The sequence below is a fragment of the Diabrotica virgifera genome, chromosome 3 (genome assembly GCF_917563875.1).
Source record: "Diabrotica virgifera virgifera chromosome 3, PGI_DIABVI_V3a".
Taxonomy (NCBI): domain Eukaryota; kingdom Metazoa; phylum Arthropoda; class Insecta; order Coleoptera; family Chrysomelidae; genus Diabrotica; species Diabrotica virgifera.
The window spans coordinates 45,542,896-45,558,850 of record NC_065445.1 but is presented as its reverse complement, the minus strand read 5'-3'; the positions used below and the strand labels follow the sequence as shown (position 1 = coordinate 45,558,850).

The window sequence follows — 15,955 nt, the reverse complement described above, 5'->3', positions numbered from 1 at the left end:
TCCCAAACACGCTGTAATTTTTCTGTATAAAAATATTTTTTTAAACTCTTGTTTTTTATGTTTAAGGGAAAATGTAAGCATTTTTTCAATTGAAAAATCTCCCGAAAATTTTTTTAGCTTTTTTAAAGAAGTTGACATTTTTTTTGTTTATTGAAACCTCTATTTTCTGGTGGTGTAAAAAAATATATACGTTACTGTGGAAAATTTTGTCACAAAAAGGCAAAAATTGGAAATTTGTTTTCAACCTCTCACCATTTTCAGATTCTCAGACGTAATATAAGTTGCATAGCGAACAGGAACCAACGAACCTCTGTTAAAAATTTACTACACTAATGCCGTTGTCTGTGATTTTAATTTTGTGAATAAATTATAGTTAAAAAAAAAAAAATAAAAACACGCTTTTAAAGCACTAAAAATTTAAAAATAAAATATTACTAGCTTTAATTTTAAAAGTTATTTTTAAATTTTTAGTACTTTAAAAGCGTGTTTTTTTATTTTTTTTTAAACTATATATTTTTTTAAAAGTCGGCCTACTTACCTATAAGCTACATTTTTTTTTAACTTTTTTCCCATGAACCAAATTAAAAGTCGCAAGAACTTTTTTAACGAGCAACAAGTTTATTTAATACAAAAGAAAGTAATTATTATAATTTTAATGGCCAATTTTTCATCAATTAATTAAGTATTTGCTTCTTTGATGGCATTTCTTCATCACATTCGGTAATGCTTACAGATTCTGCAGTTTCCCCTATGCAGCTTTCCGCAGCTATGCAACTTACATTACGTCTGAGAATCTGAAAATGGTGAGGGGTTGAAAATAAATTTCCGATTTTTGCCTTTTGTGACAAAATTTTCCACAGTAACGTATATGTTTTTTTACACCATCAGAAAATAGAGGTTTCAATAAACAAAAAAAAATGCCAACTTCTTTAAAAAAGCTAAAAAAATTTCAGGAGATTTTTTAATTGAAAAAATGCTTACATAATATTTCCCTTAAACATAAAAAACAAGAGTTTTAAAAAATATTTTTATACAAAAAAATTACAACGTGTTTGGGACATAAAGAGGTAAGTTTCCACCATATTTGGTAAAAAAAAAATTTTTTTCAGTGAGAAAAAAAATAAAATCAAAAACATCGAATTTTCCAATTTTCTCGAATATTTTGAGGTTATGTGATAAATGCTTATTTACAAAAGTTGTAGATCTTCTTATAGCCTACAACTTTGCGATTTAACTTTTTTCGATAGGATGTGCCGTTTTGCCGCAAATCGTAATTAACCGTTTTCACCCCTAAAAGCGCTCCCCCAACCCATGTTCCCCTCATCCAGATTTGGTGAAAAATGTTCCACATGTTATCTAATATGTGTACTTTCATTTGGAATTGGTCTCATCCTGCTATTAATTTTTTATTGTTTTTTTCCTATTTGCACTGGTCTGAATAATTTACAGAGACGCCCCCTCAGTGTAACGCATCGGCGGCGTGTCGCCGCTGCGTGGCGGCTTAAAAGTCGAGTCTTCTTCTTCTTCTTCTTCTTCTTCTTCTTCTTCTTTGGGTACCGTCTCCTCTAAAGAGGTTGGTAATCATCACAGCTATTTTCACTTTTGAGACTGCAGCTCTGAACAAGTCGATGAAACTGCAATTATACCACTTTCTCAGATTGTTGAGCCAGGAGATGCGTCTTCTTCCAATATTTCGTTTTCCCTGTATTTTCCCTGCATTATGGTATGTGGCAACACATAATTATCCACTCCCATAACGTGGCCGAGATATTGTAACTTTCTTATCTTAATCGTATCCATGATTTCCTTTTTCATCTTTCTGAGGACCTCAACATTTGTTATTCGGTCTACCCAACTTATTTTTAATATTCTTCGGTAGATCCACATCTTGAATGCTTCAAGTCGATCGCTTATTTCTTTCTTTAAGGGCCATGCCTCCACCCCATACAGCTGCACCGAAAACACATATTATGAACGTAATATTTTTATTTTGAGTTGCAAACTGAGGTCTCTACTGCATAATACTTTCCTCATCTTGTTAAATATTGCTCTAGCTTGTCCAATTTTTATTTCTTCTCTGTACTCGTGATTTTCATTGATAATTTACCAAGGTAGCTGTATTTTTTATCTTTTTCTAGTGCCACCCCTCTTATGTTTAAAATGTCTTAGTCCGCTTTCCTCACTAGAATTTACTACATTATTTAATATTGCCGGTAGGTCTTGTATATTCTCTGCAATTAGTGTACTATCATCGGCATATCTGATATTGTTGATGGGTTTGCCGTTGACTTTTATTCCAATTTGGAAAAATCCTTTGTAAAAGGTATAAAATTTTTATTAAAATCCCTTTAAAGGGCTACATCACAACAAAACGTTTTCGATTTTTATAAAAACTCATCATCAGTGTTAGATCGAAAAATAAGTATAACCGATTTAATGAATTTAATGATGTTATTTAAATTTTGACTAAGGTTAGAGCAAGTGGGTTATACTTACAAACTGGATGCTAGCTGAGCCACAAAAGAAAAATATTCTGGTAAAGACTCTTTAAATATAACATAGATGCGTTAAAAGTGCATACTTTAATAAAATGCCTTATGATGGTCACATGGCAACTAGGATAATGCCCTAAGGTAATGTAATGAATTTCCCAACACGTGGGATCCAAATTGAGTTGTTTACATTCCAATGACTTAATGGCAACTAAATGCAAAATGAGTGATGTTTCTGAAAGGTGTCAAAGGACAAACTGATACATGGTAACTTCTACGTCACGTTGTCAGTTTGTCCTTTGACACCTTTCAGAAACATCACTTATTCTGAATTAGTTGCCATTAAGTCATTGAAATTTAAACAACTCAATTTGGATCCCACGTGTTGGGAAATTCATTCATTACGTTACCTTAGGGCATTATCCTAGTTGCCATGTGACCATCATAAGGCATTTTATTAAAGTATGCACTTTTAACGCATCTATGTTATATTATTTAAAGAGTTTTTACCCGAATATTTTTCTTTTGTGGCTCAGCTAACATCCAGCTTGTAAGTATAACCCACTTGCTCTAACCTTAGTCAAAATTTAAATAACAACTTTACATTAATTAAATCGGTTATACTTATTTTTAGATCTAACACTGTTGATGATTTTTTATAAAAATCGAAAACGTTTTGTTGTGATGTAGCCCTTTAAAGGGATTTTAATAAAAATTTTATACCTTTTACAAAGGATTTTTCCAATTTTGTGATTTATGGTATACAGCCAACTACAGGAAAAACTTTTTCTTTTCCTTGTGGATGTTTACGCACATTTATACTGATATCTGACAATACGAACCAGTACGCCAATGCGGCTAATATTAATACATATATGGTTCATTTTTTACTACCCCACGCTCTCAAGCAGAGGGGATTGAAGTTCACCAAAGGCAGATTCCAGAACCCCATTCGAGTCAAAACATTCAGAGAAGCAACACACATATTAACCCTTTTTTAATACTGTTATATATCTAGTTTACTCAATATACGTTTAAATTCAAAAATATTAACAAGTGCGAAGTGATTTACGACCACCCATCAACCTTTTTCTTCAGCTTCGTATAAACAAACATTTTGGTTCTTCGAGCAAATATATAATTAATTACCAGTGCCCTAGTGATCGCAGACAGGCAGACAGACACGCCCAGTTTAAAAAAGGTCAGTGTTCACATTTTCATATACCTACCCTTAAAATATCTTGATTTATAAGTACTGAAATCTGATAACAGAAACGTGGTATTTTATTTACGATAAGACATTTTTGAGTTTATGTTAAAAGATTTAATTGCTTCACGGGCAAACTGCATTTTTATCTTTTTTATGTCATAGACGGGGTGTCATTTTTATCTTTGACATTTTAAATATTTATAGTTTCGAATTTTGAACATTTTTTCAGGGTTATTTAAACATTTATTTCACAAACTTTACAAACATTTTTTAAGGGTTATTTAAACATTTATTTTACAAATACGTTGGGCTCGAATCATTACACAATAATACATTTAATTACATTTATATTTTTCTTTAGACGCTTCTTCTTCTTTTATCAATTATTATAGGTAGTAGGTATTTTTACATTTTATAATTGTTGCATTTTACAATTTTTACATTTTTTGACATTATCTACATTAGGTACATACTATAATTTATTTTACATTTTATTTTACACCTTTCTTCTTCTTTAACAAATATTATAGTAGGTATTTTTGCATTTTACATTTCCTTTTACATTTATCTTTTTATTTGAATATTGATCACAATGTCAAAACAAAACAAAAAGGAATCAGAGCGTTTACAAACAGAACAGAACAAACGAACAACTATCAAAAATCACCTTACGAGATTTAGCGCATACTTTAACACCATTAAAACACAAGATCAGCCTGATTTAACGGAGTTAAATGCTAGGCTTGTAAGGGCTGAAAAATTGATTGACCAATTTGAAGAAGCTCAACAAATCATCGAAAATTTGGACAGTAAGTGTGATGAAAATTATAGAACTGTTCATGAGCCAGAACGATGTAGTTTTGAGAACATGTTTCATGCGCTAATGGCCGAGGTAACACACTTTTTAAACACTAAAGCTCCTGATAACCCTGTCGACCATCAAGACAGTGCTAGCACATCAGGTTCTCGGGCGGGCAACCTTCTACATTCGGTAAAGCTGCCTATCCTGAATTTGCCTTCGTATGACGGGAGCCTGGAAACCTGGATGTTTTTCCGTGACAGTTTTTCATCCATAATACATGAAAACGATGCTCTAGCAAATGTCCAAAAATTCCATTACCTACAGCTCTCCTTAAAAGGGGAGGCTGCAGAAACAATCAGCTCGTTGCAAATATGTGATGCAAATTATGAAGTAGCATGGTCGCTTATTAAAGAACGGTTTGAAAACAAGCAACTTCTAATAAATTTTCACATCAAATCTTTATTTAACCTACCGGCATTACAACACGAGTCACACACTGGACTTAGGCAACTTTTAAACGGGTTACAAAAACATTTAAATGCTTTGGAAGTTTTGGAACGTCCCACCGAACATTGGGATGATATTTTAATATACTTATTGGCCAGCAAATTCGATAACGCTACCAGACGCTCCTGGGAAAACAAAATTAATGCTAGCGAAATTCGCACACTCTCTCAGTTGACTGACTTCCTAAAAGATAAATGTCGAATGCTACAAACGTTGGAAACCGAAACCAAACAGTCAAGTAATAAATCTAATAGTAACTTTAAACAAAGGGAAAAAACAAAGACATTTCTTACTAACGCAACAAAACAATGCGTTTTTTGTAACAATGAACATAACATTTACCATTGTGAATCATTTTTAAAATTAACACCTTCTGAACGTTTAAATAAAGCTAAAGGTTTACGATTGTGCATTAATTGTCTAAACAACAATCATTCCACAAAACAATGTCACTCTTCCGGTTGCAAGAAATGTGGTAAGGTCCACAACACTCTATTGCATTTTCCAAAGCAGCCAATTAAACAAACTTCTGTACAGGCTGACATTCCTATTAACGCACCTCAGGCTAACGAGGCTTCTTCTAGTTATTCTACTTTAACATGCCATTCACCTGTCAAACCACAGATTTTACTCTCCACTGCCATGGTTAAAGTGGCTGACAAAAATGGAAATTTTCATGATTGTAGGGTTTTACTTGACAGCGCCAGTCAATCTAACTTTATTAGTCAACGTTTATACAATATTTTACAACTACCGAAAATGAGAACTAATATTTCCATATTTGGTATTGCTCAAATGAATAAAAATGTCAATTTTTGTGTGTCGGTTGAGATGAAATCGACAATAAATGATTTTAACAAGAAACTCACGTGCTTAATACTGCCTAACATCACAGGAAGTACACCACAATTTTCATTTGACCCTGCTATTCTAACTATACCCAAACATATTACACTTGCAGACAAAAATTTCTACCAACCTGCCGATATTGATTTACTTATTGGTGCGGACACATTCTGGGATTTATTGTGCATTGGTCAAATTAAATTGGGAACCAACTTTGGTCCCATATTACATAAAACAAAGCTGGGTTGGATTATTTCTGGTCCTATCTTCAGCACTAAGTCCTCTAATGACACACTAAGCTGCTACGTTTCGACTGAAACCGACCTTAACGAAACACTCACAAAGTTCTGGGAGATAGAAGAATGTCCGAAAGCTACCTATCTCTCAGATGATGACAAATTCTGTGAGACTTATTTCAAGGAGACGACTTTACAACACACTAACGGTAGATTTATTGTATCTATTCCTCTAAAGCACCCCTTTTCCTCTTTGGGTGACTCAAGAACTAATGTCACTAAACAATTCCTTAACTTGGAGCGAAAATTGGATCGAAATCCCGATCTAAAGCGACAATATCATGACTTTATTAATGAATACATAAAACTTGGCCACATGTCAATTGCACCCAACCAAGACAATCACGGATTTTTTTTACCACATCACGGTGTTGTGAAAGATTCCTCGACTACTACAAAATTAAGAGTAGTTTTCAATGGAAGTCAACCTAGCGATTCCGGTCTTTCGGTTAACGACTTAATGTTGCCTGGGCCAACAATACAAGATTCTTTATTTGACATTTTACTGCGCTTCAGAACACATAACATTGTGCTAGGTGCTGATATTGAGAAAATGTATCGTCAAGTACTTATTACAGAGGATCAGCGTAATTATCAAAAAATATTATGGCGATTTCATCCAGCTGACGAAATTCATGCATACACACTTAACACCGTCACTTACGGTTTGGTTTCTTCGTCCTTCTTAGCTATTAGAGCTTTACACGAGGTAGCTCATCTGAACGCAGAGGAGCATCCTAACTTATCATTGATAATATTGCACGACTTCTACGTCGACGACCTTCTTACTGGTGGAGAAACCCTTGAGAATGTCCTAAAGATAAAGAATGGATTATCGGACCTGCTGAGCCATTATGGATTCATTTTGAGGAAGTGGAAATCAAATGACAAACGCATTGCTGATTTTAACGAGGAATCTTCTATTCTACAGATTGGTACTGAACCACAAGAAAAAACTCTCGGCTTAGCTTGGAACTCTGCGAATGACACTTTGCAGTATACAATTGTTCCTTTGGATTTCACAAAGAAAATAACTAAGAGGCAAATTTTATGTTCGATTGCAAAGATATTTGATCCATTGGGACTGATATCTCCAGTTACAATTACTTCCAAAATTATTCTCCAAAAACTTTGGAAATTAAAGGTTTCATGGGATGAGTCTTTGCCCCATGACCTACACAGTTTGTGGTCACATTATAGGTCCCAATTGTCCTTACTTAATCATCTCAAAATACCCAGACAGTCTTTTTGTCCAAACCCTATTTCCGTTCAACTGCATGGATTTTGTGATGCATCGGAGTCTGCATTTGGTGCTTCTGTCTATGTACGATGTATTGACGCCTTGGGAAACATAACTTCAAACTTATTCTGTGCCAAAACCAGAGTAGCTCCAATTAAGAGCGTTACCATACCCAGACTTGAACTATCTGGAGCACTTTTACTAAGTGAGCTTATGGGCAAAATTCAAAATTCAGTTAGACACAATTTAGAGAACACGTACTACTGGTGCGACTCTACAATTGTGCTTGCATGGATACATACTTCTCCTCACTTATTAAAACTTTTCGTAGCCAACAGAGTATCGCAAATACAATGTTTGACTAATCATAACCAATGGAGATACGTCAATACCTCCGACAATCCTGCTGATCTTTTGACACGAGGTATTGATCCAAAGGCACTTCTGACTTCTGAGTCTTGGTTTCATGGCCCCGTGTGGCTCACTAACTCTGAACATGAATGGCCCAATTCTTACATTGACACTACTACCTCCGATTTGCCGGAACTAAAACCTATCAAGACTTGTCTCGCCCTACTTTCGGAAGATTTTGACCTTCTAACTAGGTTTTCGAGTTTTGCTAAACTTCAACGAGTCTTTGCGTATATAATCCGATTCAAAAATAATACCACGAAACCTCGGCAGTTTCGTATTACGGGCCCTCTTACTGTACAAGAGTGTACCGATTCGGTGAACAATTTGATTCGTATCGTACAGCTTAGACACTTTCCTGACGAATACCACTTATTGCAATCTTCCCAACCTATCAACAAAGACAGTAAATTATTGGGCTTAAATCCTTTCTTTGACACTTACACTAACACCATAAGAGTTGGAGGTCGTCTAACCAACTCAAACTATGAATTTAGCAAAAAATACCCTGCTGTGCTACCTGCTAATAGCAACTTAACAAAACTTATCGCACAACACGAACATATAAGACTTTTACATGCAGGAGCACAGAGCACTTTAGCATCTCTCAGAGAGAGAGTATGGCCTTTGTCCGGACGAACTCTTATGAGGAAAATTATACATGAATGCACACGTTGTTTCAAATTTAATTTAAGAAACAAATCCCCTCTTATGGGGAATCTTCCCCTTCCACGTTTAACTCCTTCTAGGCCGTTCTCCACTTCCGGCGTTGACTATGCTGGACCTTTCCTTCTTCGTGACAGGACGGGAAGAAACTTCAAAACTACCAAAGCATATATTTCACTATTCGTTTGCTTTGCATCTAAGGTCATACATTTGGAAGTTGTAAGCGACTTAACGACTGATTGTTTCTTAGCAGCCTTACGTCGGTTTATGTCTAGACGAGGTAAATGCACAACAATATATTCAGACAATGGAAGCACATTTGTTGGAGCAAATAACGAGATAAAAAACTTCTTAGCTTCTAACGCTATTGACATTGAAACTAATTTAGCTTGTGATGGGATACAGTGGAATTTCATAATTCCTAGAGCGCCACATCAAGGTGGATTATGGGAAGCGGGAGTAAAGTCCGTAAAACACCACCTTAAAAGAGTGGTCGGCGACGCCTCTTTAACTTTCGAACATTTTACCACGTTTCTGTGTCAGGTGGAAGCATGCTTAAATTCAAGACCCATTTGTCCTCTTTCCTCCGACCCTAGTGATCCTACTGCCTTAACTCCTGCGCATTTCCTGATTGGAGATACCCTCACGTCAATTCCTGACCCCATCAATTACTGCGACATTAAGGAGAATAGACTTTCTCAATATGAACGAATGCAGCAGCTACGCCGACATTTTTGGACCAGGTGGTCCAAGGAGTACATTTCCACTTTGCAACAACGAGTAAAGTGGAAGCAGAACTGTCAACAACACTTACATATCGGAACATTGGTTCTGATCAAAGAAGATGGTCTACCACCTTTGAGATGGAAGCTCGGACGCATCCTCGAGACTCATCCCGGTAAGGACGGCGTTATCCGCTCCGTGACGGTGAAGACCGCATCCAGCATTTTCAAGAGACCTGTGGTGAAGCTGTGCGTGTTACCGTCTCAAGGTGAATCGCAGTGAGACGTTTATCTTAAACAATCTTAATTTTTTTATTTTATTTTGCACAATTTTAACTTTACTGACTCTACGTTTTGTTACTATTTAGCTCGGACAGTGAAGCGTAGTGAGCAATTATTTGAACAATTTTAATTTTACTGTTCGTCGAACAATTTTGATTTTACTTTACTTTGAACAATTTAAATTTACTTTATTTTAAATACCTTTAATTTGCTATTTTACTTTCGTTTTTGTATATATCCTACTTTATTACTATTTTACTTACATTTACATGCTTTATTACTAGTACAAAGAATGTAAAGGATCTGACTGTTTTTGGTGACTTTACTGTAAGTAACCAATTGAAACCCGATGGTTTCAAGGGGGGACTTATGTTTACGCACATTTATACTGATATCTGACAATACGAACCAGTACGCCAATGCGGCTAATATTAATACATATATGGTTCATTTTTTACTACCCCACGCTCTCAAGCAGAGGGGATTGAAGTTCACCAAAGGCAGATTCCAGAACCCCATTCGAGTCAAAACATTCAGAGAAGCAACACACATATTAACCCTTTATTTTTTAATACTGTTATATATCTAGTTTACTCAATATACGTTTAAATTCAAAAATATTAACAAGTGCGAAGTGATTTACGACCACCCATCAACCTTTTTCTTCAGCTTCGTATAAACAAACAGTGGATATTATTCCAATTGTTACATCTTCGAGTGATTTTTTGATTATTTCTTCCGAATATATATTGAACAATAAGGGGAGAGTATGCAACCATGCCTTACGCCTCTTTTTATTTCTACTTCCTCCGAAAGTTTTTTACTTTTGCTGTTTGGTTAAAGTAGAGATGAGTTTTTATTCTTAAGTCTTTTGTGTCAATGTGTTTATATCTAGGCAACTGTATAAGATGGTTGTGTCGGACCTTATCGAACGCCTTATTGTAATCAATAAAACAAGCATAAAGTGGTTGGTTTACATCCATATATCTTTGAATGAGGACGTAAAATTCAAATAATGCCTCTCGTGTACCTATGGCATTCCTATCCAGATTGGGGTTCAGTGATGCATTGTTCCTAAACAACAATTAAAAACCAACGGTCTAAATTGAACTATACTAGAGAGTCTTGAAACTAAATTTTTAAACTTCAATTTAGGCACTTGGAAACCTAAAAAATAATAATTTTTTATATATGAGTTTTCAAACCTCCAAAATGCGTATTTGTGCATTTTTTTAGATTTTAAATCGCTTGTAACTCAAAAACTATTTTAAACTTTTGAGAACAATGTAAAAAGACTTTTTTTATTTAACAAAATATCTAATCAAATTAAAAAAAAAATAATTTCTAGAGCAGTAAAAGGTGTCTTTAGAATTTGTTTAACAAAAACAATTTCTGACCAAAAATTTCCCCCGGCACTCTTCTGATTTGTTTAGAGGGGACATTTTTTGTGAACAGGCATCAGCAAAGAAACCGAATAAGAAATTTTTCATACCCGAGCGGCCTCACAACATTGACTAACACGCATAGTGATTTTGATGCAACTGAACTTCTTATCAATAGGTCTATGTACGTCTATTACATAAATACTAGATAACATTGTATAATATCAGCTAAAGTATTTTTAACATAGGTAACCTTGAATAAGAAATTCAAGTGGGAGATGTTTTAGAAGTGTTTTATAAAATTTAGTTAATTCTTAAAGTCGGTGACGAAATTACATAATTTGGTTCCCGCTATGGCAAGTAAAGTACCCTCGGTAAAACTTAACAATGGACGAGAAATTCCAGCTTTTGGTTTAGGAACGTGGAAGGTATGTATAGTTTTGTTTACTTGTTTGTATGAAGTTATTTATAGACTCACGTGTGGCTGCTTGAAACAATTTTTGTTGTCTGTTTTAGCTGTGGTTGTACTGCATATGATAAAATATTACTGCCGGCCCATTTTTAACTTTATATATTGTTATGATCTGCTTCTTATTAATTTTATATTAATTATTATTTATTGGATTAATTATTTAATTGTCGCAATTCATACATAAAAAAATGAAAAAAAATCTCAGGGTGCCGTTTCATAATATAAAAAAAATCTAAATTATCCTACGTTATACTTATCTTCCCTCGTGGTTTCAGTATCTCTTAGTTAATCCTAATCGGGATAAAATAGGAAAAAGAAATAAAGCAAAAATATAAAATAAACATACAGAATTGTCTTTTATTTATCAAAATCAATACTCGAAAAATCTATCAAATCTAAAAACCTGTGGACACAGATGTCCGAATGAAATTTTTACCACTTAAATTTATTCTATTTAAAAAAAACAATTTATCGGTTTGTTTCCGATGACTTTGGTACAACAAAATAAACAAAACCAAATTATGTATTCGCAAGATTAGCTATACTTCCTATTTACTTTTTGAAATATTGGAATTTTAATTCCTACGCTTTTTACTCAAATTTTTAGTTTCCGAACATAAAAAATATCTTTCACATAAGTTGACTGACCTTTTGCTTCACTCACTCTGATGTCTTCTCGTGACCCAAAACAGCTCTCCCTCGTTGACTATGTTAAAGGCTACTCATGAAAGCCCTCTCCGTTCTCCAGCTTCAAAACTATCAGCATACCAGCACCAATTCTCCAACAAGCCAGGCCTCTTTTGACACGTACTCGATTCAAACAAAACTCCAAAAATTCTCTGCTCTCCTTCTCACAATAATACCGAATCAAAGAGGTATTTCGTCTCAATTTGATCTGTCTCTCGTTCCACTTTTCAGCACTATTCTCCACTATCAAACAAACCACTGGTACTTGCAAATTACTTATCCACCAAAACGTCGACCGCTCCTCAGCGCTGCCAAATAACATACTGACTTCTTTTTCAAACTCTCTCAATCATTCAAACTACTTTTCCCCTTCCAACTTGCCAAGAATCATAAACAATCTTTTCCATTCGACAAACAAACAGTCTTTTTTAAAATTATTCCGACCATCCTAATTACTTTCGGGGAACTATACAACATTTACTCGTGTTGAAACAAAGATATAAAAATTCCAAACTTTCTTTTTAAACCACTTTTCTCGAAAATGATAATTACATCTAGCTGTGTATTCTATAGTTTCCGTAGTAAACAATCTTTTTCCATTATAAACCTAAATGCATCGTCCTTTTCACTTTAAATATTCACAAAAGTCTTTAATGGTTCATCGGAAATCTCATTAAAAAAAGAAATCCACTTACATCCAAACTAATTTCTAATAAATATTTATAGCTCAATATACAGGGTGTATCAAATTTATGTGCCCGCGTTATAAAATAAAAAAATTTAATTTAATTTTCATTTTGCCTTTGATTGATAAATTGAAAACACAATAACATTCCCGCCTTGTTTTGAGATAAAATCAGTATTAATAAGTGCAACAAAAATATGATTTTCTCTCGACAACAACACTTTTCTCTTGTGTCAAAATATTGAGTCCCACCTGAAAAACAATTGCTTTCTTTTTCCCAGTGTCTGTACTTAGATGGGATAGGGTAAGTTTTCGATCGAAAACTTCCTAAGTCTTTAGTCTCAAATGAATTTTCATACTTTTTGGCTACTCTGTTTTCTTCATTTATTAAATTTTCACATTCCCTCAATATTACACGCAGTTCCTTCTCCTTTTCTTCTCTACATATCAATTTTCTTTCTTTTTCCTCCAATTCTCTACACATGTTTATTGTGTATTCTGTCTTCTCCATTTTGCATACTTCCTCTTTAAATACCGCAGTCTCAATTGTATCTTTTCCGCCTTCTTTTTCTATTCTGATCTCTTCTTCTTCTGGGCTCATCTCATCTTTTGAGGAATCCCAAGCTTCATTTTCCTGTGTCAATCTTTTTTCTTCCTTTTCTTTTTCTGGGCTCATCTCTTCTTTTGAGGAATCCCAAGCTTCATTTTCTTGTGTCAATCTTCTTTCTTCTTTTTCTTCTTCTGGGCTCATCTCTTTTTTCGAGGAATCCCAATCTTCATTTTCTTTTATCCATCTTTTTTCTTCTTTTTCTTCTTCTGGGCTCATCTCTTTTTTCGAGGAATCCCAATCTTCATTTTCTTTTATCAATCTTCTTTCTTCTTTTTCTTTTTCTGGACTCATCTCTTTTTTCGAGGAATTCCAATCGTCAATTTCCTTTGTCACTCTTTTTTCTTCTTTTCCTTCTTCTGGGCTCATCTCCTTTTCATTGTTTTTATTTATCTTTTGTTGTTTTCTCCTCTTTCTTCTCTGTCCTTGCTTCATTGCCAAATTTATTTCCACCGTTTGTTTTTTGTCTGCATTATCCTTTTTCCGGTTCTCCTGTTCCTTGTCCATTTCCAGAATGTTAGGTCCTTCTTTTTTCCATCTGTGATTTTCATCGTGTTATTTTTGAAATCTATCACCACATGTTTTTCTGACAATTCATCCACTCCTACGATCATATCATGCATCATGTTTGGCATTATAACACATTGTAGTGCATAAAATTTCTTCCCCAATCGAACCCTTATTCGTATTCCTTCATTTATTGTTGCCAAAGTCCGTTTATTTGCGCCCACTAAATTTACCCTGGGAATTTTGTAAATCAAATTCGTCAAATCAACCTCTTCTATTAATTTCCTGTTAATCAAAGTAATTTCTGACCCAGTATCAATCATAATTTTAATCGGTCTCTCATTGATAAAACCATCTACAAATTTTAAATTATATCCACTTCCTTTATCATTATTTCCTGCTAATTTAATAAATTCCTTCGGGTGACAAAAAATTCCTGTTTGTTCTTTTGTTTTTAGTGAGCGCCTTCGTGAAAAGACGCTTGCTGTTCTTCTTCGCTTCTTCTTCCGTCGCTTTGTCTCTCATCCTCATATTCATATATTTGCGTGTTGTTTACCGCTCTTCTGTTTTCTCTTTGTCTGTCGGACCCGTATCTGTTTCCACGATTTTCCTGTTCATTCATTCTATTATCATTTCTGTCCTCTTGATTTGTGCGGGTGTTATTTCTATTCTGGTTTTCTCGATATCTGCCTTCGTTCCATTGCCGATTTCTTTGTTCATAGTTTCCTCTTCCGTTGTCTCTATTTTCGTTTTCTCTTCTTGTAGAGTCTCTCCTAAAGTTTTGTCTTCTATCTCTATAGTCTTGATTGTCGCGTTGTCTATAATTTTCTTGCGATCTTCTTATTTCTCTTTCCCTCATTTTGGTTTTCGTATTTGTAAAAATTTGCACAAACTGTCGATATCTTTGTAGTTTTGTAACGTTATGTGATCTTCTAAGGTATCTTCAAAATGTCTGGCTATCAGTTCTACTAGCTGTTCGGATGAATAATTGTACTGTAGATGTTTTGCGTTATTATATAATTGTAGTGCATATGTTTTCTCTGAAATACCCACTCGTATCATGGTACCTCCCATTTTGCAATTCCTTGTTTATTTCTAGCTGTTGTATTTTTCCCCAGAAATAACTCAAGAACTTTTGTTCGAATTTATGCCAATTGTCCAATTCTTCTTCTTTGCTATCGAACCATAAACTTGCCTTATCTTTAAGATGGTTCCTTATCGTTTCTTTGGCTGTCTCGAAGTTACCGATGTATTTCACTTTCTTTTTTAAATTGTTTATGAAAATTACTGGGTGTAATTTTTTTACATCCCCGCCAAATCTTATTTTCAAATCCTCTGTACTATGGTTAATCGTTTCCCTTCTTTCTCCGGAATTTTGTTGATTCTTGATTTCTTCCATTTGTCTTTCTATTTCTCGTCTGTCCTCTTGTAAAGCATTTTCAAATTTAAAAATACAAAAATAGACGGTTTAGTTTTGATTTAAATCTGTTTCCTGCCATCCCCCGATAGCGCTATTTCTAGGTCTACCTTTTGTCAAGGAGGCTATGCAAGAAGACAAATTTAAATCAAAACTTCCGTAGTTCTCGGTATACAATAAAACTATTTATACCGGAGTAAGGTTAGAACGCCCTCTAACGGGGAATAAGTGAAATAAATGGCGACTCGATTCTAGTTTTCTGTTGACCTAGATATCAAAATATCAAAAGGCACCGCTGGGAAAATATTCCAAAAATGCGGTTCAGAGAAACTATATGAAACGAGTCTTTGTACTCTCATACAGAGTATGGCATTAGTAAAAATACAAAAATAGACGGTTTAGTTTTGATTTAAATCTGTCTCCTGCCATCCCCCGATAGCGCTATTTCTAGGTCTACCTTTTGTCAAGGAGGCTATGCAAGAAGACAAATTTAAATCAAAACTTCCGTAGTTCTCGGTATACAATAAAACTATTTATACCGGAGTAAGGTTAGAACGCCCTCTAACGGGGAATAAGTGAAATAAATGGCGACTCAATTCTAGTTTTCTGTTGACCTAGATATCAAAATATCAAAAGGCACCGCTGGGAAAATATTCCAAAAATGCGGTTCAGAGAAACTATATGAAACGAGTCTTTGTACTCTCATACAGAGTATGGCATTAGT

General features: G+C 34.5%; 1 protein-coding gene across 1 annotated transcript in view; it reads left to right on the top strand.

The window, feature by feature from the left end:
* LOC114342828 (aldo-keto reductase family 1 member B7) overlaps nt 1–15,955 on the top strand; it is a 37,204-nt gene that overhangs the window by 5,958 nt on the left and 15,291 nt on the right. Inside the window, exon 2 of the mRNA XM_028293641.2 lies at nt 11,105–11,284. Coding sequence (XP_028149442.1) covers nt 11,210–11,284 — 75 coding nt within the window. The 5' untranslated portion in view covers nt 11,105–11,209. The remainder of the gene's footprint in view (nt 1–11,104; nt 11,285–15,955) is intronic.